A 23,366-nucleotide genomic window follows, 5' to 3' on the forward strand; every position below is an offset into this window, starting at 1 on the left:
ATTGGCGTGCGTTCGGTTGAGGTTAACAAATCCCCGTGAAAATTAAAACGAAGTTTTCCCTTGCGGCGTTCCTCATAATCCACTGAGCAGTTTTGAGATGTTAAACACAATAATTTAATTCTAAATAATCTCTTGCGCGGTTACTTTGCTGTAGCTGATGCCTACAACGTGTTTCCATACTTCCTCCTCTCCTTTAGAATTGGTACACAAACTCGGAATGTCACTTCAGAAATATCGAGCCATAAAGATAAGCTAACTAGAATATGACAAACAAGAATCTCCACTGCTTCCATTAAGACGTACATCTCCAATAAAAGGCGATACGCGTATGGTTCTGGGCAGGGGCGTAGCCAGAAATTTTTTTCGGGGGGGGGGGGGGGGGGGGGGTGGTTAACCATACTTAATGTATGTTCGTGCGCGCGTTTGTATGTGTGTGTATATATATACGCAAGCAAAATTAAAAATTTTCAGGGGGTGTTTGAACCCCCCCCAACCCCCCTTGGCTACGCCCCTGGTTCTGGGTATTCGCTGTGGTAAACCGTACATGCATGTTCGGCAATGCTAAAAAACGCTGGTAGCTCATGCGTATAGTCTCACCTTTCAGCCCGGACATCGTGCACATTTATTTTTTTTTTCTGCACGCAGCAGAAACACTGCGATGTACGCACTCGCAGATCATTGCGTCAAACAAAATGTCCAATCCTGATGTTCCGTCGACAACCGGTCACTGCAAATGGCCCTGTTAGACATAACGCGCGCCAATGTTTTCGCAAACAAGATACATTGTTATTCACACACCACACACAATATTGTCAGTTTCAACGTCCGCAAAGGTGAACTGGTATTGTCGCTGCCTTTCAACGCACGCTACACGCCACAGTGAACGCGGCACATTTTCGAAGACGATGCCGCTGTTCCTCGCACAGACCACCATGCACGTGGGTTCACTTCTCCAAGTTAAACAGCCAGCAGCGTGGCAAATTTTTCGTCACGCAGTCCACGACACATTTATATGTTCTTTGACACATACCGCAAATAATCTTGGAGCCGAAAGATGAAGGAAAAGGTTCAAAAGAAAAAAAAACGTGCGCCAAACACCGTGCGACTGTACCACGCTGAGCCGGCAGCGGGAGTGTTTTGCCAACCACTGCCGTTGCACGTGCGCCGAAAGGTCACGTGACCTGACGTCACGGGGCGTGAGTGACGTAGGCCGGTGGAGGTTTATTATTGTAACAAAAACACCAAATAGGGCACTGACGTGGGATGCAAAATACGGAGATACGCAGCATGTAGAGCCGATAGAGTAGTGTGCGATATGATGTGCCAGGGTTCCTGCATGTTCTGCCTCTAGAGTAGTGCACAATTTGATGCGCCAGGGTTCCCACATGTTCTGCCTCTAGAGTAGTGTGCAATTTGATGCGCCAGGGTTCCCGCATGTTCTTCCTCTCTGCTGCTCTGAGGGCAGGGAGTACATTTGATACACCCTTCCCCTGCAGCTGCTGCTGAAAAACGCACTGCTCTAATTTGACGGTTGCTCCCTTTCATGCGGCGCATGATTTCTTAAAATGTATTCACAAAAACTGCATAGAGTACAAGTAAACTGTATGACCACTTACACCAGCGAAGTTTCAATTTATTTCCTTGGTCTTTCTCTGCAGTAGCTGTGAAACTTTGCTATATTGAAATTGCAGATAGACATGTTTTGTTATGCGGAGGTTGAAAATACTTTCACGGGACACAGCGTGCATTCCTTTATTAAACACAAAAGCACCTGCCGTCTGTCAGTAAATCATTAATATGTGCCCATTTTAAACGTACTAATTGTTAAAACGCAGTTTCAAGGAATTTCTGATCCAATCTACATAGAGCCTAACGTATTCGCAGTGGTTCATCGAAGTAAGCACTGTACGCACTAAGATTAACTGCATTCCTCAACTTGTAGCGTGGCCGACACCACAAAGTCCCTCTGAAAATATCCCGCCTTTTCTGAATGTGCAGAGACCGCTACACCAACTTCAGTGTGACTATGGGATAAGCATCAGAAATGCTTGGAGATGTGGTGGTGGCTAGTGATGGATGTCCCAGTATTGCTTATTGCCGACTGCCATATTACAATAGCCATTTTTGACCTATCTCCTCCAAAGCTGAGTATCAGAGTTTATTGCCTCGCAAATCGATTGCTGCAAAAATTTCTTGACCCTGTCAAAAACGAGCAGAGTTACAGGGATTTGCCGTGCACCTTAAACGCTTTCTCTATCACTCCCCTGTGAAGATGTTTGTACCTCATGGCGCACGCGTCTCACGGATTAGCCGCAGTTAGGTTTAACAGCCGCCGAACAAGTGGTGGCTCTGGGATTGCACGGTGTAAGGCGGCGCGGGGGCGCTGCCCTGTCGGCGACGATAGACCGGTGTACAAAAAACAGCAGCAAGTCTTTTGGGGTTTGGCAGCGTGCGTAAATTGACGTCTCCAGCGGTGGGTCCGTGGGGGACGATACCGCGGCTTGTTTCCCGTGGGCCCCTCGGGGTGAGTCGGAACTTCGGCGACGCCGCATTCGCAGTACATTGTGTGTGTTATGTTTTCTGTGTATTATACTGGCGTTGTCTAACATTACTTAGCGTGTTACTAGTTGTGTATCAGATTCGACAGGCGAGCTCGCCGTGATGTAAAAGCAGATTAATGAATGTACATGTTGTTGTTGCCCGACGGTGGGAACTGTCTCCGTGTGTTCCAAGAGAGTGGATCATATTCAGACCCCACAAGCTACACAGGGAGGGACGGCATGGGGGAAAGAACTTACCGTCGGCACACATCCTGACCTCAAGTGCACATCATCACACGTGATCGCTTTCTTTCGTTGAGATTCCTGTGTGCGAGTATGGCTCGCTGTGTAATGTTAGCTGACTATACAGTGCGGCGCCAGCATGTGCCAGCACCCCGTGGCAAGAAGCGCATCCAATCCAAATGGCACTCTTGATTTATGTCGGCTATTGGCCAATAGCATGCTACAGTTGAAACTCAATTTAACGAAGTGATGACTGCACCCGAATTGTTTTGCTATATCGGGAAGTTCATAAAATCGAGAAAAGGATTTTTCGGAATCTGAAATTGTAACATAGCGACTTCGAAAGCTACCGCGGCATTTTATTTGCCACTAACACGCGCCTGCATGTGTGAAAACTCCGTGAGGGCAGCCCTGACATGGAGCTTCCCATGGCCGAAGTAGAGCTATGACAAGCTGCCGATATGCAAAGATGGGGAGAACGAATGCAGTGGTTGTGTGAGCAGGCATAGCAAGAAAGATGCCAGAAGGTGATAGGTGCCATCTGTTGCATAAACCATTAAATAACGAAAGCAAACACTATGCTGCTGTGGGAGCATTTACAGGGACAACAAGCCACCACCGCCGCTAGCGTCATTTGGTACGCCAAAGCGCTACCGACTGTCGAGTCCATTGTTTTGTGCATGAGCGTGGCATGCAGCCTCATCAAAACAAAAGCTAGGGTCGTCACTAGGGCAGCCAAATGTTTTAACCTGATAGCATTACAGCACATGCCCAAAGAGAAACCCATCTGTGTCAAAATTGGAAAGAAATCGCTGCATTTTTGCTCAATTATCCCTGGAAAACTTCATTGAATCGGGATTAGTGCCGTGGTAGCTTCGTTAATTTGAGTTGGTGACAGCATTGAACACTATGGGTGCCTGCTGAGGAATGGAGATTTCTTCATTAGATTGGGAATCGTAAAATTGATTTCGTTAGATTGAGTTTTAACTGTATCTGCTGTTCGACATCAAACAGCAGGCTCCAGCAGCTCCGAAGAGAGTGAGCACAGGCCTCTGTATGAAAAGAAGTTGCCTGAGAAAGTGGCAACTTTGTGCTCCGCATCTAAACTCTGCTTGCTGCGCAAGACTGTGAGATTTGGTTGAGCAGTGTCTGCTTTCCACAGGATGAGTTTTCTCTCCAGGCCCTTGGTATCACATGGTCGTGCAAGAGGGCTGGAATTTTTACTGTGCTTTGGTATAAAGAAAGAAAAGTCTTTACTTTGAGTACTTTAGACAACATTTACTATATGTCATCATATTTATTTCCGTGTTGGTATCAGCAGCACTTGTCAGGAAACTCAAATTTCCGCTTGGCAGTTAGTGTATTGTAACCCCGCCTTCCTGGCAGCCCTTCAGAGCTATTTTAACATTGCTGTAGTGATTTGACTACCTGAGAGACGCAGAAAAGCATGTGTTCACTTTTTCGGATGATTTCGTGGTTCCTAGGGAGTTCGAAAATCGGTTGTTGATTGTATATTGCTTATGGCAATAAGTTGGTTTAAAGAGTATACACTTGTGCATTGAGGCATTGAGAAAAGCTATGCATAAAGATCAGTGTTAAAGATCAGATGCATAAAGGTCTGCTGCCATTTTCTTCCTAACTTGGAAGATTTACAAAGCCTCGTACGTCTAAGTACATTAGCTGCGCATCTTTGAGCGGACATTATGCTAACGCGACACGCCTTTCTCCTCCCGTCAGTCCCCCCGTTGTTAGCGAGCGGGGGACGCGTTTCACCAGGTGCTGGAAAAGAGGGAAAAATCTAGGAACTTTAGTCGAAACCGCCACGGCACACAGCTCTGAGCGTACATCACTACAGAGCAACTAGAAAATTTCATTACATTGCAGCTAGACTTAGCTAAAATAGCCTGATTTGGCGCTAGATTTTGACTAAATAGCTAAAGTAGCTACTCGTAGCTAAACCAAATTTTTGGTAGCTAGTCGAGTCTAAAATTAGCTAGATTTAGCTACAAAAGAGCTAAATTGGCAAAACTGATAAAGATATGTTCACGATTGCATATCAGATACATCAATCAGTTTCCCCTTCTAGATTGCATTGTCCATGCTGAGTGTGAAACTCACGGTGCTAAGGTCCCTTGAATGATGCTGAGATGGGGTGAATACATGCGTTTGTGGCTGCAGCCATTTTTCCTGTGCATGCCGACAACAAATGCCACGAAGAGAAAAAGCATCACGAGTTTACTTTGGGTTGCTTGAGTCGTGCTTCTCTGTGTCGTCCACGTTGTGTACAGTGCAGAGAGAGGGAAAAAATAAAAAGCTGAAGCAGTAGAGGCCCTCATGTGCCACTGCAAGAGCGAGCATAGAAGCAGAAGCATTTAGACCAATTCTTTCAGGTTGTTGGATATGGCACTTGTAGTGGGCCAGTTCGAGCCGAGGCGGCCAAAGATGCAGGCCGAGGCCCCAGAGCCGTGGAATCAAGACACACGCTCCAAGTCCCGAGCAGAAGTGACCCAGTTGATTATCAATACGCCTTTTTTGTACTACATCCAAGAGGGCGCTCCCCAACCAACTTGGCTAGAGTTACGTATGCACGTGGCACTCACGTGCCCTCTACATCCCCCCCTTTGGGAAAAATACCAGAGCAACACCTCATTCTCAGGTATATAACATATGTCGCGGACGATTGCGGCCGTGCAGCAACAAGCAGGAGGACAAAGAGAAGAAAGAAGACGTAGACACGAGCAGTGGAATAAAGAGATAGAGTGCTTGGTCGAGGGCTCGGGTCTTAAAGGGGCCCTGCAACACTTTTCGAGCATGCTCAAAAGGCGCTGCCGATCGGTAGTCGAGGCTCTCGAGAACACGCGAGCCAAATATTATAGCGATGCGCACGGCCTGGAATTTACAATAAATTCTCAAAGTCAGCTGAAAATCGCTCCCTCTTCTCTCGACAAATGATGTATTAGTCCGCAAAATATGACGCGATTGTCGGCAGTTCCACCATTGGCTGATGTTATAATCACGATAACACCCTCATTATTACTTTCGTTGTTAATTTTGAGTTCAATAAGTAGATAATATGTAAGTTTATATTATGTTATCGCGTTAAAAACACCGAACAAACATTAATATTAGCACTTCCGGTCTCACCGACAGCTCGTCTGCTCGTAGTTGCGTGGTTCCGTTTTCTTCGCCATGCGCAGTGCCGAAAACGTGAATATTTCTGTGCTTTTGACCATCGCCGGTTGCCGTTGAGAGTGGCAGCCGTTCGAGTGTTGCCTCGTCAGCTGAGAACTGCATCGTCGGCACGTTCTCACGACCGACCGAGGCACGGGCGCAGCGTGTCTCCGATAACAATGCTGGCGTCCGGTAATGGCGGCGCTTCGGGGTCGTCAGCCAGTGCCGTCTTACGAGGCGGTGTATCGGAGTATGGGCCGAAACCGATCTCAGCTGTCATTCGTTCCAAACGAGCGCGCACGTTTGCTTCCATGGTTGGCAGAGTGATGAAAACACTACGGCGTTCGAGGTGCACACCCAACATTACCAAACCGACGCGCAGTTTTCAAGCACGCGCGATACACAGCGCGATCGACTCCGCTCGACGAGAACGACGCAAGCCGACCGGAAGTGGCGGCACAGACCACGTGGTTGCGCCGAGACGCCAGAGAGAAAAAAAATGAAAAAAATGCCGCCGGCGCTGACGTCGCCTCCTCGCACCTCCGCCCTCCCTCCCTCCCCTCACGCCGCGCGCAGCTTTCCGCGCGCTCGCTGCGTTGAGTTGAGAGAGAAAGCTGCGGAACGTGATCTCTAAATTTGGTAACACCACTTAGACTTGACGGATTCGAAAAATTTTTGCGGCATATGACTCGTGAAGAGTCATACGTCAATAATGAGACTATTCCAATATAATTAAGAAAGGTGTTGCAGGGCCCCTTTAATTACGCGACATTCTTTCTGGTGCCGATAACCCCCTGGTCATCGCCCTTCCAAGACTTCCAGCTTCCATGGCATCGTTGGAGCGGCTCCGCAAGAACCGTGGCGTCGTCAGGGCCAGCGTCACACGAACCATTACGCTCCTGACCGACGAACTTCAGGCCACGGCTCCCGATGCCGCTCAAGTTGATTCTCGCGTTACATACACGACTCAGAAGAACGCTGAGCTCGGCCACCTCAACAAGCAAATCCTCGACGCCACGGATGATGACGCTTATGACGAAGAGCTCGAGGCTGCGGAAGACTACGACCGGAAGGTGTCCTATGCCGTGTCTCGAGCGCGCTTCTTCCTGCGCGAACACGCCAACACAGCGACGGCAACGAGGACTTCAAGGCCCGAGGCTACGTTACCGAACGCCGACGTCGCTGGGGCCGGCAGCTCAGTGCATAACGAGGTCATTGACGCTGCACCTCGTGTAACAGAGGGGACACCCAGCCCAGCAACCGTGCCGCGTCATCGCACAGTGGTCCTGCCGAAACTTCAGATACCTACATTTTCCGGCGCACTTCGCGACTGGCAGACCTTCTGGGACCACGATCCACTGTAATGAAGACCTTCTGCCGATTGAGAAATTTAAGTACCTCCGCTTGTATTTGAGTGGCGCCGCGAAGAGAGCCATCGAAGGCATTAGACTCACAGAGGACAATTATGTGATCGCCATCAGGACCTTGACGGAGCGATTTGGTTGACACGACTTGCTCATCAACGAGCACATCGACCACCTGCTCACCTTACCACCAGTCAAGTCTTCTGCAGATGTCGACAAACTTCGCCTACTCTACGACAAGGTACAATTTCGCATCTCGGCACTGACCAGTTTGGGCGTCTCACCCGACCAGTACAACGTGGTCCTCAACCGCATCCTAATGAGGTGCCTGCCTGACGACCTCGTGATCCTCTACCGGCAGAAGTCCAAAGAAGCCGCGCAGGATACGTCCGGTATAGCGACCCCCGAAGAAAGAGCTCGTCAGGATGCAGAAATGCTAAGCTTCCTGCGCATACAAATTGAGGTTTGGGAGGAAGGCAGGCCAGGACGAACGCCGTCTGCTTTCTCGCGGTTACTGCCCGAAGAAGATGTCGAACCTCCATCAGCACCGATGGGACATTTGCCTACAGCGTCCGCACTTGCTGCCGAATCTGTTGCAGTTACGGAAGAGGTGTGCCCCTTATGCAGCAGTTGTCAGCACACCATCGCGGACTGCAACGTTCAACTCTCAGCTGAGGAAAAACGGGCTCGGTTGCGCACTGCTCGTTGCTGCTACCGTTGCGGCTTGCAAAACCACATGGCGCGTTTTTGCCGACGTGCGCGCAGCATCATCTGTTGTAAGTGCACCCGACGACATCTCACTATCCTCTGTGAATTGTTTACGCCGGCAGCCCCAACCCGTGCAAACGCAACGACAGTGAACCAAGACGAGCCTCGCATCGCCGGGCGAGGCACGAACACGCCGTCAGTGACATCGGCCCCAAGCGCCCTGAGCGCAATTAACGCCGTTCTTCTCCAAACAGGACGAGTCTGGATCGAGTGCGGGTCCCAAAGGCGTCTCGTGCGCATTCTTCTTGACAGCGGTAGCCACACATTCATCCGAGCAGATGTCTCAAAGGACCTCAGATGCCCGGTTATCGGAACCGAAGAACTTTCCTTGGTGACGTTCGGCCACTCGAAGCCCCGCGAAGTAATGTGCAGTCGACGGGTAGGTTTGACTTTACGAGGCCAACGTAGGGACATAGCGGTAACCGTGGAGGCCTTGGAGGTCCCCGAAGTGTGTGCAGTTACAAGCCCGCCGTTCAGCACTGATATTTTGCAGCTTTTGTGCGACAAGAACTATGATGCCGCAGACAACTTTCATCCCGACACATGGCACCGTCGGAACCAAGTAAGCGTATTACTTGGTTCCGACGTCTACTGGAAGGTCGCGACTGGAAAGGTTGATCATTTAACCAGCAACCTGACGGCCGTGGAAACCAAGTTCGGCTGGACTGTTCAGGGCACCACGGAACGCAAAAGAAGTTCAGCATCTATGAGCGCTCTATTCCTGCACTGCACCATGAAGTTAGTTCCCGACTGTGATCTTTCTGCGAAGTGGCGTCTCGACGTCATGGGGATCAAGGCACCTACTCAGGAAAAGAGCAAGGTTCCGCCAGAACTTGAGGCATTTGAAGAGGGCATTATCAAGCTAGACGGGCGCTACCAGGTGCCGCTGATGTTAAAGGATCCAGGAATACCTGCTGGCAGTGACAATCGATGGTTGGCGGAGCGCCATCTGCAAGCACAATTAAATAGGTTCAGACCACAGCCCGAACTCCTCAAGCAGTATGACACGGCAATCGGAGCGTATTTTAACGAGGACCACACAGAGCGAGTTGAAGAAGAGGTACTGCCAAGAGAAAATGTGTATTACACGGCAATCGGAGCGTATTTTAACGAGGACCACGCAGAGCGAGTTGAAGAAGAGGTACTGCCAAGAGAAAATGTGTATTATATGCCTCATCATGCCATCATACGAAGAGAGGCCGTTACGACAAAACTTCGGGTGGTGTTCGACGCTTTCTCGCTTGCGCTTGGCCATCCCTGCCTGAATGATGTCCTGTTCAAGGGTACGAAGCTTGGAGTTGACATTGTGCAGCTGCTACTCACCTTCCGATGTCACCCGGTAGTCCTTATAGTAGACATCAAAAAGGCATACTTGCAGATGCTTATTCGCCCGGAAGACCGCGACGTGCTGCGATTCCTCTGGATTGATCGGTTGCCCTTGGATGATGATCCATCTCCATCTGGGGTGACGTGGAGAATGACGCGGGTTCCGTTCGGAGCCTCGTCTAGCCCATTTTTGCTTGCAGCTACCATTCGACATCACCTAGCACTCTGTCGAGAACAACATCCTGAGACTGTAGTGTTACTAGAGAAAGCCTTTTATGTCGATGACCTTATCGTGGGACTTCCGAATGTGGAAGAAGCTGCCACAGTGTACAATGAAGCCCGCAAGATATTCTCGGAAGCAAGCATGGAACTGTGCAAGTGGGCTTCCAATGCCCATGCCTTGCGAAAAATCTTCCTTAGAGACCAGATTGACTTTGAAAACGAAGCCGGAGAGAGTACCCTAATCAAAGTCCTCGGTGTACCTTGGGAACGTGAAGGTGACAGAATTGTCCTCATGGTGTGCAAAGCGTCGGACTTCACTGCGAACAAGCCTTCGACCAAGCGCATTGTGCTCCAGACGTTAGCAAGAGTGTACGATCCGTTGGGGTATCTAGCTCCATTTTCGCTCAGGGCAAAGCTACTGTTTCAAGACTTGTGGAAGAAGAAATGCGCATGGGACGATGCCCTCTCTCCAGAAGAACAAGCAAGCTGGAACAGTTGGCGCACTGAATTGGCCAGCATGAATCCATATTCCGCCGATCGTTACGTATTCCTGCAATCAGCTGATGCAACGATTTCAATCGAACTACACGTGTTCTGCGACGCAAGTCCCAGAGCATATGGTACCTGCATCTACGCACGGGCGCTCTCACCAAACGGCGCCTGCAACTCACAGCTCCTCATAAGCAAGAGCCATGTGGCACCACTTAAACATATTTCGCTGCCACGTCTAGAGCTCTTAGCATGCGTCGTCAGCGCAAGGTTGTGCGCATACGTGAAAACAGTACCAGTGCTAAGCTCCGTTTCTGTACACTTCTGGACCGATTCACTCGTGCCATTGCATTGGATTCGGAAAACGCCTGCCAAAAGAGAGCTGTTTGTACGTCATCGAGTCTCCAAGATTCATAGCCTGACATCGCCGACCCAGTGGCATCACTGTTCCGGAAAAGACAACCCCGCGGACTTGGTGGGGTTTCATCACCTCATCTTCTTGCGTCAGCAATGTGGTGGCATAGTCCAACCTGGCTTCGTGATCCTGAAGAACCAATGCCTACTGAGTGCACTGAATTCTCAGAAAAATTTGCAGTCTTTGAACAGAGTCCAGAATAAACGTCGGTGTGTCCCGCAGGCTTTGGTTCGAACGCTATATTATCTGTAAGCAAGTACAGCAACCTGAACAGACTGCTAAGAGTCACCGGGTGGGTGTACCGCTTCTCTGCAAACATGTCAAAGAAACAGTGTTCCACAGCCGGACCATTAACAGCAGCAGAGCTTCACAAGGCAGAACACTACTGGTTGCAAAGGGTCCAAGAAGAAATGTTCTCCGAAGAAGTGCAGGCTCTCCGCGCAGAGAAAGAACTACCGTCCACGAGCCCAGTTCTTCGATTACATCCTTTCCTGGACGAAGGTGGTCTGCTTCGCGTTGGAGGTCATCTGCAGGAGCTAGCAGCCTCTTTTGACGTCAAGCACCCAAACCTGTTGCCAGCAAGGCACACCTTCACCCATCTTGTGGTTTCAGCCGCGCATGGACACGTCCTTCACAGCGGAGTAGAGGCCACGCTTTGCGAGCTTCGAGAGAAGTTTTGGGTTGTGAAAGGACGACAGACCGTTAAAAGGGTACTGAGGAGTTGTTTACCTTGCAAACGCTACAAGCCTGTCGCTGAGACCTCACCCTTTGCTCCACTGCCACGAGACCGAATCACCGAAGCCAGTCCTTTTTTTGTCGTTGGGTTGGATTTCTGTGGGCCCCTCTACACACGTGACATGGCTGCTACTAGCAGAAAGGTCTACACACTCATGTTCTCCTGTGCTGTCACTCGAGCTATCCATTTGGAATTGACAACCGACACGACGACGACAACAACGCTTCTCGCCTTCCGCCGTTTTATTTCGCGGCGTGGAATCCCAGACACGGTTTACTCGGATAACGCACTGTCTTTTCACGGCTCAGCGCTAGTGCTTAAGACCATTCTGCCAGCTCTGCGAGAATATGCGGCCAACACCAAGATCAAATGGAAGTTCATCGCTGAGAGAGCTCCTTGGTGGGGAGGCTGGTGGGAGCGCCTCATCAGATCGACAAAAATCTCATTAAAACGGTCGCTTGGGCGCAACAGTCTCGACGCTGAGGCCCTCGCTACGGTGTTATGCGAAGTGGAAGCGGTCATAAACAGCAGACCTCTTACTTATTTTGATAGCAGCCCTGATGAACTGCAACCGCCGACTCCGTCACACTTCTTGCTTGGGAGACGCCTCATCTGCCTTCCGCAAGAAGTCAGCAATTCTTATGGCATGTCATCGACGAGAGAGGACCTGATCTGTCGCGCGCGCTATCATGAGCGTCTTACAGCGGAGCTATGGAGCCGATGGAAGCGGTCCTACCTCCTTCTACTTCGATCCGCGCACAACGCGTCTTATCGTAAACTGCCTCCGCTACACGAAGGTGACGTGATGCTTGTGCATGACGAAGGCACACATCCGCTACTATGGAAGCTGGGCAAGGTTCTGGCAGTGCACCCGGGAAGGGATAACATCGCGCGCATCTGCACCCTTCGACTAGCATCGGGACACACCATAAAACGACCCGTTCAAAAGTTATACATTCTGGAGGCAAGTCAGCGAGATTCAACTGCCTCGTGATCGCCTTGGCCCCTTGGGAGTATGTTGCGGACGATTGCGGCCACGTGGCAACAAGCAGGAGGACAAAGAGAAGAAAGAAGACGTAGGCACGAGGAGTGGAATAAAGAGATAGAATGCTTGGTCGAGGGCTCGGGTCTTAATTACACGACAACATAACCAATGCCTCACGGCGCGCTCTACAAGTTCAGCCACACCGGTGGCCTAATGCAACGTCCAGACCGAGTGCGCACAACTGACACAGGTGGTCTTGAGGGAGTAGCCGGGGCAACCGGTGGGCGATGCAGCTGGTAGAGGAGTAACCGCCCTCGGAGTAGGACTGCTGCACACAGGCTCTGGGTGAGTTGGAGTCTGTGGCGGGCTTTGGGATCTTTGTGGCAGGGGACTGGAGCTGCCGAGGTCACAACCACCTGATGACAGAGACTGCTGCAGAACCAGGTGTCTCCGTTTGCGGATGAGAGCACCTGCTTCTGTCTGGACCACGTAGGAGCCTAGACGCTGCGTTGGGCTAAGAACTGTGCCAGCACATTCGCATCGTGAATCCAGACTCTCTCCGCCTCTCCCAGGGGACGCAAATCCTGTGCAGCGTGCCGACAGTCAAAATCTTGACGCTGGCGACGTCGTTGAGTCGTGTCGCGCCTGTGGAAGTTGGCAGCATGAGGAAATCCTGGAAGCAACGTGGCTAGTGGGACCGGTATGCGCACTCCCAATCTGCAGCCTGGTGAGCTCGGAAGTCGTCGAGGAGGGCTGCAAATGTGGGAGGGGTAGCGCGGAGTGCTTCTTGGATGCACAGCTCCACCTTGTCGACGGCTGAAGTCGCTGGCAGTTTGGCAACCGGGTCCTGCGAGAGTGCATCTGCGGTAGCCAACTGTTTCCTAGGCACATACTTGCAGGGTGGCACATGCAGGCACATGCAGGGTGGCATGAGGTCGAGGTTCGCAGTTCCAAAGAGCTTGACCAACGGCTTATGGTTGATCTCCAGGGTGAAACGAAGACCCCGAAGGAACTCGTTGAACCAGTTAAGGCCCAGGTGGCAGCCAGTGCCTCTTCTTCAATGTGGCTGTACTTTCGTTCTGTTTCTGTCAGTGCACGAGAGGCGTATGCGACTGGTCGGCAATCCCCTGATGGCTGGTCTTGAAGAAGCACTGCACCCAGCCCGAAGGAACTAGCATCTGCGGAGACTGTTGTCAGGAGTGCAGGGTTGTACCTTGCGAGGCAGATGTCTGAGGACAGCATGGTCTTGAGCTTGTCAAATGCTGAGGCTTGCGCTGGTCCCCACGTCCAGGCTGCAGTCTTCTTCAGGAGACTTTGGATCGGCGCGGTCGTCTGAGAGAGACCCGGGAGGAAGCGACCCACATGGTTGAGCATACGAAGAAAGTTTTGGACACCATGAACGTCCTGAAAAGTTGGCATGTGCTGAATGGCCATCACTAAGTCTGTATCAGGATCGATGCCTTTGGTACCGCCGCTGCCGCCAAGGAATCGTACACTGGATACTCGAAAACTGCACTTGGCTGCGTTGAGAGTGACCCCACTTATTGGAGGTGACCGAGAACTGCTTGGAGGTGTTCGTTGTGCTCTCCTGTGGTGTGGCCAAACACAAGGATGTCGTTCGTGAGGTTAACAACACCGGCCAGCCCTTCCAGCAGGTGAGACATCTGACGTTGGAAGTATTCTGGGGCCGACGTTATGCCGAATGGGTGGCGGATATAGCAGTGTCTGCCAAACTGAGTGATGAAGGTCGTATACTTCTGGGAGTCACGGGCCAAGCGTACTTGGTGGAAGGCTTAAGTTGCATCCAGCTTCGAAGAAACATGGGCATCGCCGCAGCAGTCCTAGGGTTTGGTCAACGGTCGGGAGTACGTGGCGTTCCTGCAGAACCACTTGGTTGAGCTTGGTCAAATCTGCGCAAAAGCAGTAACCCCCCGCTGGCTTCGGGACGACGACAAGGCCCCACCTTGTCAAGTTCCTTTTTGACAACATCTCGTAGGGGTGCCGTGAAACGCCGGGCTGTGCTGAGGAAATACGGTACGGCATCAGGCTTGATGCGAATCGTGTACTCTTCCAGGAACATGCCCCAGGCAACGAAAAGGGCTGGAGGGACTTTCCAAGGTGGTGTGTCCAGCAGAGCTGGTGTGACGGCGCCGACAAACTTAACGACACCAAGGGCAACAATGGTGGGATAGCCGAGAAGGGGCTGCTCTTGTCTCGCAACGATGTAGAGACGCTCATTGACTTGCCTGCCTCTCGAAGACAGCGCCTCGGAGAAGGTGCCGAGAAGCTTCAGGGATTGTTTCCCGGGTCCGAAAAGTTCCTCGCCACGCGGCTTATCGAGGACGTCTGGGCTGCCAGGAGACGTATGTGGAACCACCGAAACGTCGGCAACCGAGTCCACCTTAAAGACAAGGGGGCGTCCATTGACCCGAACTTCAACGTACTGCCCGTTCCGAGCCACCGCTGCGACGGAGTGGAGCTCTACGGATCCGAGGCCCTTCTTTGGGCGACATACCGACGCAAAGTGGCCTCGCTTCTTGCAGGGGTTACAGACCGCTTTGGCAGCTCGGCAGTCAGACAGTCGAACCTCGTGACTGCAGAAGTGGCACTGCCCACCTTGGCCGCTTCACGAAGCCTCGCCAATGTGGCTGTCGCTGGTTTGTGAACCGTCAAGCCAGTCACGTGACGTAAAGTTGCCAAGAGTCCCGTCTGTGGTTTCGTCTGCGTGTGTGAGTTTATGTAAAGTTGCCGCTGTCGCCGCGTCCACGTGCGCTGCCGTCGGCAGTTGCCCAGCGGTTGGGGACAGGCATTGCTTCTCGCGCTCGATGTCTTCGTGCTGATGGGCTTGCAGAAGTGTGTCATCCAGGGAAAGAGTTGGGGTGCGGCACAGCATGTCTGAGGGACGAGAATCCGACAAACCCATGATGAAACGGTCGCGAACAAGGCTCTCTTCAACGGCTGGTGACGGATAGTTAAACTTGCATACCATGTTCCGAAGGGCCGTGAAGAAACTGTCGACGGTTTTGCCTGGCTGTTGCGTCCGCTTGTGGAACTGAGAGCTCTCTTACACCTCGTTTACAGGGTGCACGAATAGCTTGTGAGCCGCCGGGGGACTTCGTGTAAGGCTTGTACGCGTCTTCGTCGGACATGAACGAACTGAGGACGATGCGTGCCCGTGGACCCATGCAGTAGAGGATGGTCCTAACCCTTGTCTCATTCAGCGCTGCGCGCATGCCGGTGGCGAAGGTGTAGTCCTCGAATTGCTGCAACCAGGGAAGCCACTCACCGGCATCGTCGAAGGAGAACGGGGCCGGGCTCTGGAGACTGGCGGCAGCAAGGGCAGGAACTGGAGAGTGCTTATTAACCATGTCAAATGGCAGGAACCTGGGATCCCACATTTGACACCATGTGGTGGGCGGGTTCGAGCCGAGGCGGCCGAGGATGTAGGCCGAAGCCCAAGGGCCGCAGAATCAAGACGCACACTCTAAATCTTCAGCAGAAGTGACTTAATTTATTATCAATACGCTCTTTTTGTACTACATCCTAGAGGGCGCCCCATAACCAGCTTGGCTTGTGAAACAAGGAAGCTTTTTTTTTTTTTTTTTTCGAGCCTGGTGGCAGACATGTCACTGCCCCGTTACAAAGGGGACGCTCATAGCATCCATCCATCCATCCGGCTAGAGTTACGTATGCACTTGGCACTCACGCGCCCTCTACATCGGCAATCGCAAAGCTGTTTCTCTGGAGACGCAACAAATTTGGGAAGACTCGTCATGGCTTCGAAGTGAGCACTCTCGTCAAGAGGCATGGGCTCACAGAGTTGATATCAATGATTTTTAAAATGGGGAGTGTGGCTATCATGAAGGCTGAATCGAGGGGTCATGCTGGCCATCCACTCTTTAAAATGGTGTCAGTGGAATGAAGGTGGTACCACTGTTCTTGCAGATAATTTTTGTGTAAATAACTGCGGTGAACAATTTTTGAGACGGTAGAATTAGCTATTACCTTTTCGTTTTAATATTAAAAATTTATGTGGTGTGCAGTATCGGATGCTGCATATATTGTTCATTACACTGTGTAATTGTCAACTGGCATCTGCCTCTTCCTTTCCTTGTCTTTCCCATTTGCCTTGTGAGGAGTAGCTGACCAAGCTCATGTTCCTCTAGTCTCCAGTTGACCTCTCCTCCCTACCATTCATTAAGCCTTCCATCCTCTTCGGATATACCATAATGAAGTCCTTTCCATGTTGTATGCGACATTCAGTCCAACTTTAGTCTTGATACCTTACACTTTTATTATCTTCTGTTTATATTTTGTTAAACAAATTGCATTTTGTATTATAATTGTTTATGTGGCACTCAGTTGCTATGAAGTTTATAAGAATTGAGTCGTAGGGAATCATTAAGGACACTTTTATCTGACAATATCTTTTGTCTTTGTTGCCCTTTGCAGAAATTGGACAGCTACTGTTCTTTCAACTTCCAGACAGCTTACCCGGCCTCCAGCTTCCAGCAGATACATCTCAAAAAGAAGCTGCAAACAGCATTGTGAAAGTTGTAAGTTGAAATTTATTTAAAGGAGCCTTGCAACATGTTTCGAAGTTATCATAGAATACCTTACTATTGGTCTCATTTGCCTCTTATATTACCTGGGGGAACATTTTTTTCGGATCTGTCATCAAGTACATGCAGAGTAATCGCACAAAATGATTGCTTTTTCTCTCCTTTCATTGTGTCGAGCATGTTGGAAGCTACAAAGAGGGGGTGGCAAGGGGGTAGTACTTGGCCCAAAAGTTACATCACTGCATGTCATGGCCTTGAGCATTTTCTCTCTTTTTCTTTGTGTTGGCTGTTACCTCTGGCTGAGATGTATGGGGCGCCAGCATGTAACAGCACACTGTAGGTGCTGCAGTGCCTACACAATGCAGCATGTGGCCTTTGAGGTTGTATGCTGGCATGCAGTTCATGAAATCAGCCATTACCTGTCACGCTCACTTGCTCCCGCCTGTTGCGTAGTTTGTGTAGGATAGAGCAAGTGATTTTCTTGGCCATATTTAAAATGAAGTTGTTAATAGGGGTGTGCAAATACTAGAAATTTTAAGTTTGAATAGAATATTTTCCTTATTCGAAGCATATTCGATTATAAAAATGCATATTTGGATTTCCCAACATGTTTGGCCACGGCCGAATTTGCAGTTCACAGAGGCAAATTGATTGAGGACAAATTAGAATATTCGAACAAGTTGTGAGTTACGAGTGCTACGCGTTATTTTTATAGCGAAACATCGCTAATACTTGCCTGTCTTGGGACCTACTGCGGACAAAAAGTAATTATGACAAATCCGCACCGATATTCTACTGATACAAATGTATTTGCTGTCGAATTGGACTGTCTTATGTCTACTGGCTTGTGCTTTCCGCGATCACGTTTTATCGCAGGAAGGTTAACTGCCTCCCAGGCTCACGGTGGGGCCAATGCAACAGTGACCTGCAAAAGGCCTTCCATCTTTCCGAAAAGTTCAGAAAAGGCCTATCGATGATTCTCACTTTGGCGCCAGTGCCTGCGACAATGCTGTTACAGATAAGCACTACAAAGCACAAAAAACATGATGACAGCCACTTATGAACGCACCAGTATTACACAGACCTATCATGTTAAAACTCTTAGGCTATCTGCTTGGCAGCACATGGGGTGCAGCGCTGTTGTAAGCGTACTGGACACTTTTAATAAACGACAGTCCAAACACATCATGCTGCCATTCGTTGCCGCCTCCTTCCTTGCACGAGACTGTGAAGTGCTCTAGGTACACTGTGCGGAAGAAAACGAGGACGATAAGCAGACGGGGACAAGTGCAGACTTTCCCAGTCTACCTGTCATCCTTGTTTTTGTCCGTGTAGTATATCAGTATACCTAGATTATGAATCACCAGCTTGCCTAATTGTCCACTGTGAAGTGTGCCTCGGAGACATGAAGTGTGCGTTGGTGTGCATCACTTGGAGAAACAAAATTAGCTCATCCTTGCTCCATTGACCGTACGAGACACTTGCCGCACTTGTGACCTCTGTGCACAGGCAGGAGCGGAGCGGTTACGAAGAACGTTCTAGTTTTCAAGTTCTAGGTTTCAAGGAAAATTTATTTCATTATATTCCATTTCATGATAACAAGGTTTGAATGTCAACGTTTGTGTTATGCGTTGGGGGCAGTGCCGATGGGAAATCATAGTGACCGTACAGGTCCAAGGAAGCATCTGAAAAAGACATCAGCAAATTTATTTGACATTGTTGCCACTGGAGCCAATCTTTTAAGGTGTGCTCTAATATTTCTTCGACTAGAATGGATACCATGTCAGATGCTGTATTTTTATTTTACTAAAACGAATGGTATACTAATACTACTACACTGCTGAATTAAAGAATGCCCAGTCAAATTTAGGTTTATTTTTTTCTTATAATTTATTATATACATGTTTATTATGCTAGGGTTCGATTGTGCAGTTGAATGCATATATAATAATGTCAATTATAAGTGAATGATATGTTATTTCAAAGGAAGGGAGCATGACAGATGTAATTTTTCAAGTAATCAATACGAGCACATATCAGATAGAATGAACATGTAGCCTCATGCTCCTTTGTGTGGACATGGAGGTGCCATTAAGAGCCTCAAGAAGGTGCCACTCACCTTGCATGCCTGCTGTTTAATGTGTTCTTGAATGGATGTTGTAGTGCATTGCATCTAAAACTGTTTTCACACAGCTGGATTCTTCTGTGAGGCAGGATAGTCTGGAAATAAGGAGCTGAGAAGTTTCAGGCTTACAACAGCACAGTTAATTAAAGGGACACTAAAGGCAAATAACAATTTATGTCAGAGTGAAAGCTCAATGTATGGCAACGTCTAAAACGGCCATATTATCAACAGTAGTGCCCTATTTACCGAGAAATTAAGCTAGATGTACATACCTGCCAAGTCTCCCGGATTACCCGGGAGACTCCCGGATTTTGAATGTTTCTCCCGGTTGTACGGGTCATAGGAAAATCTCCCGGAAATCCTGTTTTGCATTGCGCGCCCCGTGCGTCACGGTGACGCGAGGTGGGACGTTTTGCGTACAAATGCGCTACACGCAATTTAAAAATTGATCCTAAATGTGTTATAGGTTATATTAGCCGTTATTCCGTAGATGATGCGTTTGTGTGCACACAAATCTATCCCACAAGTTATCTCGCCTTCAAAATATTGTGTCACTACTGCTTTAAGTGGAGAGACCAGCACTTTAGAGGGTAGCCGTTACCGATGTCTGTCGAGATAGCGTGTTCGCCAGCGCTTGCGACCGTCCCCGTCTCAACGGCGCCCCTTAGGTCCCTTGCCCGACGAAATAACTGGTAAGCAAGCGACGACAGGCCTCGCACGCGGAGCGATGTTATCACATGTGCCCTTCGCGCGACGGTGACGGCCGGGTCGTTTCATCTCTGCTTCAACCGCGTTCGTTCCTAGTGCTAGCGCGCATTTACTCGCACGTGAAACAGACGATGCGTAAGCGATCTTATCCCATTGACAGTGTCCATATAATTGCTATCGCAGCACCCCACCCCCCCCCGTTATGTAGATCTCCCGGATTCCGTTTCTCCAAACTTGGCAGGTATGGATGTATCACATGATGAGCGCCACGAGCGGCACATTTTGGAAATGATCCCAATGACGTGAGAGAGTTCGACTTCAATTACTCACTCGTAATCACACTAGCTGCAATAAAAAAAGAACCTTCCGTGCATCAAGAGATGTAATAAAATGCTGCTTGTTCGTTTCTGTTTGATTCATGGAAAAAAGAACCTCTTTGGCGTTGCCACGGGGAACGGTACGTGTGGTTCAAAGGTTCCGTTTTCGCCGAACTGCGCTTCGCCCGGCACCCTGCTTCGCTCACGCGGTCGCGTCTCAGTGGTAGTTTTGGTATCTCGTACTGCTGTGTGTGTTTTGCACGCTCGTGAAAGTCGCTGTGACAGAAAGTTCGACAAAATGCCGCATGCATGTGATGTTGCCGGATGCCCGAATGGCGCACGCCGCCACGCAGTAAAGGCGGCCAACGTTGGGCACGGCAGCAGTGACGCGAGAAACACCGCTTTCAGGCGGGTGGTTTGAAGTGCGCTAACCTGATGCGGACCACTAAAACGTGATTTTATTTCAAAATAAGCACTTCCGTGGCACAAAAGTAGCACTGCAAGGTTTCTGGACCATTATTTCAACAATCAACGTCGACTTTATATTTGCCTTTAGTGTCCCTTTAAGTGCTGCTGGTACCAGTTGGCATGACTTCATTGATGTTCACAGTATAGCTGGTGCCGCAAAGTCACGCACGGATGCAAGCATCATCTGTGATGTGTAAGGCTTTGTCAGCAATGAATTGGATAGTAAGTCAGGATACTGCAGAACCGATGCAACCGCCTGTAAACATTTCGACTGCAGGACAGTACGTCGTGTCACTGAAACAGCTTGTCTGCAGTGAAGCTCTTGGCGATATGATCCCTTGTCTGCATTGAACGATCTGGAAACTGTACTTCTCGCATTGACATTGAAGAAGGAAAGCAGGTTTACCGATTACCTTGGAAAATGATGGATATTTTTACTGTTTAATTGACTTATTTTTGCATGTTCACTTACTGTGAACGGTCAACTATAACGAATGCATCCTGTGTAACCATGATATTCATTTCTTTGTACGTGGGCTTGATTTCCAAAACCTGTTGTCACCTTCCCATCTCCCCCAGCACAAACCCTCTCTTAGTGCAGGTGTCGACTGTCCCTCTCTGGTATCACTGTGGTTTTATTGCTGGTGCTGAATGCACATTGGTCTTCCAACATGCATGTGCAACTCCTACATATATGTGCAACTGCTACATATATTTTAATGAGATTCTAATTGCAGAATTGAACCTGGTCAGCACTGATGATTAAGCCCTTTTAAGAATTTTGCGACTAGTACTTGTTTTAGGATAATTATATCCAAAATGTTGTGATGAAAGAGGCTTACATTAGTGCTGCATGTAGTGTTGTCTTATGTTGTTCAAAGATGCTTTTAAATGCAAATGAGTAAAATGCATATGGCATTCGTCTGGAAGTTTCAAACGTTTGTATAAAAACTATCTAGTCTCAGGACTGCTACTGTATAAATTTGGCTAGAGCATTGATAGGCTCCTGATTTGCAGTTAAATATATGTACTAAAATGTTTTGAATGTTAATTAAAATTAATGTAATAGATTTCTACAAAAGTTTGATTTGCGCCACGAATCCGGATTTTACCATTAAAAAATTCTAATTTGTGTTGAATAGTGTATTCTCTGTACTTGGAAGCTGTAATTTCTGAAACGACCGATTTATGCATACATGTTGATTTGAGACTTACTGGCTCTTCATGTCTCTAATTTACGTGGTTACAGTGTTGTAGAAATAATGTTAATCTATTCTCATGGTTCAAATGCAGGAGGAACAGCAGTCACATAATGGCCTGATCAAGCTGAGTCAGTTTCCTGAAGGATATGTTGGCAAGCTACAGGTGATGAAATCCGGGCGTGTCCGCTTGGTTCTTGGTGCTGTAGCACTATCAGTGGACACAGGCACCCATTTATCCTTTCATCAAGAGCTTACATCCGTGAGACTATCTGAAGTTGGAGAGGCTGATTTCTCTGTTCTTGGACATGTACTCCACAAGCTCATTTGTCTGCCCGACATGGAACAGCTTCTTGCAGCAAACTCCCAAGAAATTTCTTGAGAATGGCTCTTAAAAATAAAGCTCAAAACAAATATGAGGGCCAGTGTGTATATATACATACAAGTATGCATATCGGCGAGATAATACATTTCATCTGTTCTTGTCTTTGATACAAAATGTAGATTGTATGTACCATAATCATTGAATTGACAGCTTTGTAGTAATTATGGGTTAAACAATGATATGCTTGGTTTTAGTTTTAAGTGAGACATTATAAGCGTTAGTTATGGCATGCTGGTGTTAAAAAGGAATGATCTAGGTTTAAGGGGACACTAAAGGCAAATAAAAATTTATGCCAGAGTGAAAGCTCAATGTATGACGTCTAAAACGGCAATATTATCAACAGCAGTGCCCTACTTACCGAGAAATTAAGCTAAATGTTTCACACGATGAGCTCCACGAGCAGCAAATTTTCAAAATGATCCCGATGATGTATGAGAGTCTGCCTACAATTAATCACTAGTAATCAAACTAGCAGCAATAGAAAAAGAACCTTCCGTGCATCGAGATGTAATAAAATGCTGTTTGTTCGTTTCTGTTTGATTCACGGAAAAAAGAACCTCTTTGGCATTGCCATGGGGAACGGTGCGCGTGGTTCAAAGGTTCCCTTTTCGCGGAACTGCGCTTCGCCCGGCGCCCTGCCTCGCTCATGCGGTCGCGTCTCAGTGGTAGTTTCAGTATCGTGTACTGCTGCGTGCATTTTGCGCGCTCGTGAAAGTCGCTCTGACAGAAAGTTCGACAAAATGCCGCATGCACGTGATGTTGCCGGATGCCCGTATGGTGCACGCCGCCAGTACACGCCGCCGTGCAGTAAAGGCGGGCAACGTTGGGCACGGCAGCAGTGACGTGTGAAAGACTGATTTCAGGCGGGTGATTTGAAGTGCGCTAACGCGATGCGGACCACTAAAACATTATTTTATTTCAAAATAAGCACTTCCTTGGCACAAAAGTAGCACTACGAGGTTTCTGGACCGCTATTTCAACAATCAACGTCGACTTAATATTTGCCTTTAGTGTCCCTTTAAGTTTTTTAACTCTGAAAAAAAAAAAATTCTAACATAAAAGAGGTGTTTCATTCACAACTATTAAAGTGCTGTACACTTTCTTGTGAAATCCATGAAAGGAGCACCAGGCATAGTTGCAGCTTCAAAGACAATTTCAAACAATTTGGATTCTGTGGCACTTTTTCTTTCTTGCTGTTGGTGTTTCCAATCCCTGACTACATTACTACAAACTGTGTAGGCCATATTCCTAACATATGCCGTGCGATGCCTATGCATCCGTTTTATGAAGCACCTGCATAGCTGTCAATTACAGGGACACTTAAGATTATTTTGTTTAATTAA

At 48.7% G+C, this 23,366-nt stretch overlaps 1 protein-coding gene across 2 annotated transcripts in view; it reads left to right on the top strand.

Annotated features, from left to right (window-relative positions):
* Nucleotides 1-22,024, top strand: part of LOC119406038 (DNA-directed RNA polymerase III subunit RPC4) — a 55,363-nt gene extending 33,339 nt beyond the window's left edge. For both annotated transcript variants that reach the window (XM_037672891.2, XM_037672895.2), the window contains exons 7-8: nucleotides 16,712-16,815; nucleotides 21,733-22,024. In XM_037672891.2, the coding sequence (XP_037528819.1) occupies nucleotides 16,712-16,815; nucleotides 21,733-22,020 (392 nt within the window). In that variant the 3' untranslated portion in view covers nucleotides 22,021-22,024. The remainder of the gene's footprint in view (nucleotides 1-16,711; nucleotides 16,816-21,732) is intronic.
* Nucleotides 22,025-23,366: the final 1,342 nt, after the last annotated feature.

This window comes from Rhipicephalus sanguineus, chromosome 1, assembly GCF_013339695.2.
Source record: "Rhipicephalus sanguineus isolate Rsan-2018 chromosome 1, BIME_Rsan_1.4, whole genome shotgun sequence".
Classification (NCBI taxonomy): domain Eukaryota; kingdom Metazoa; phylum Arthropoda; class Arachnida; order Ixodida; family Ixodidae; genus Rhipicephalus; species Rhipicephalus sanguineus.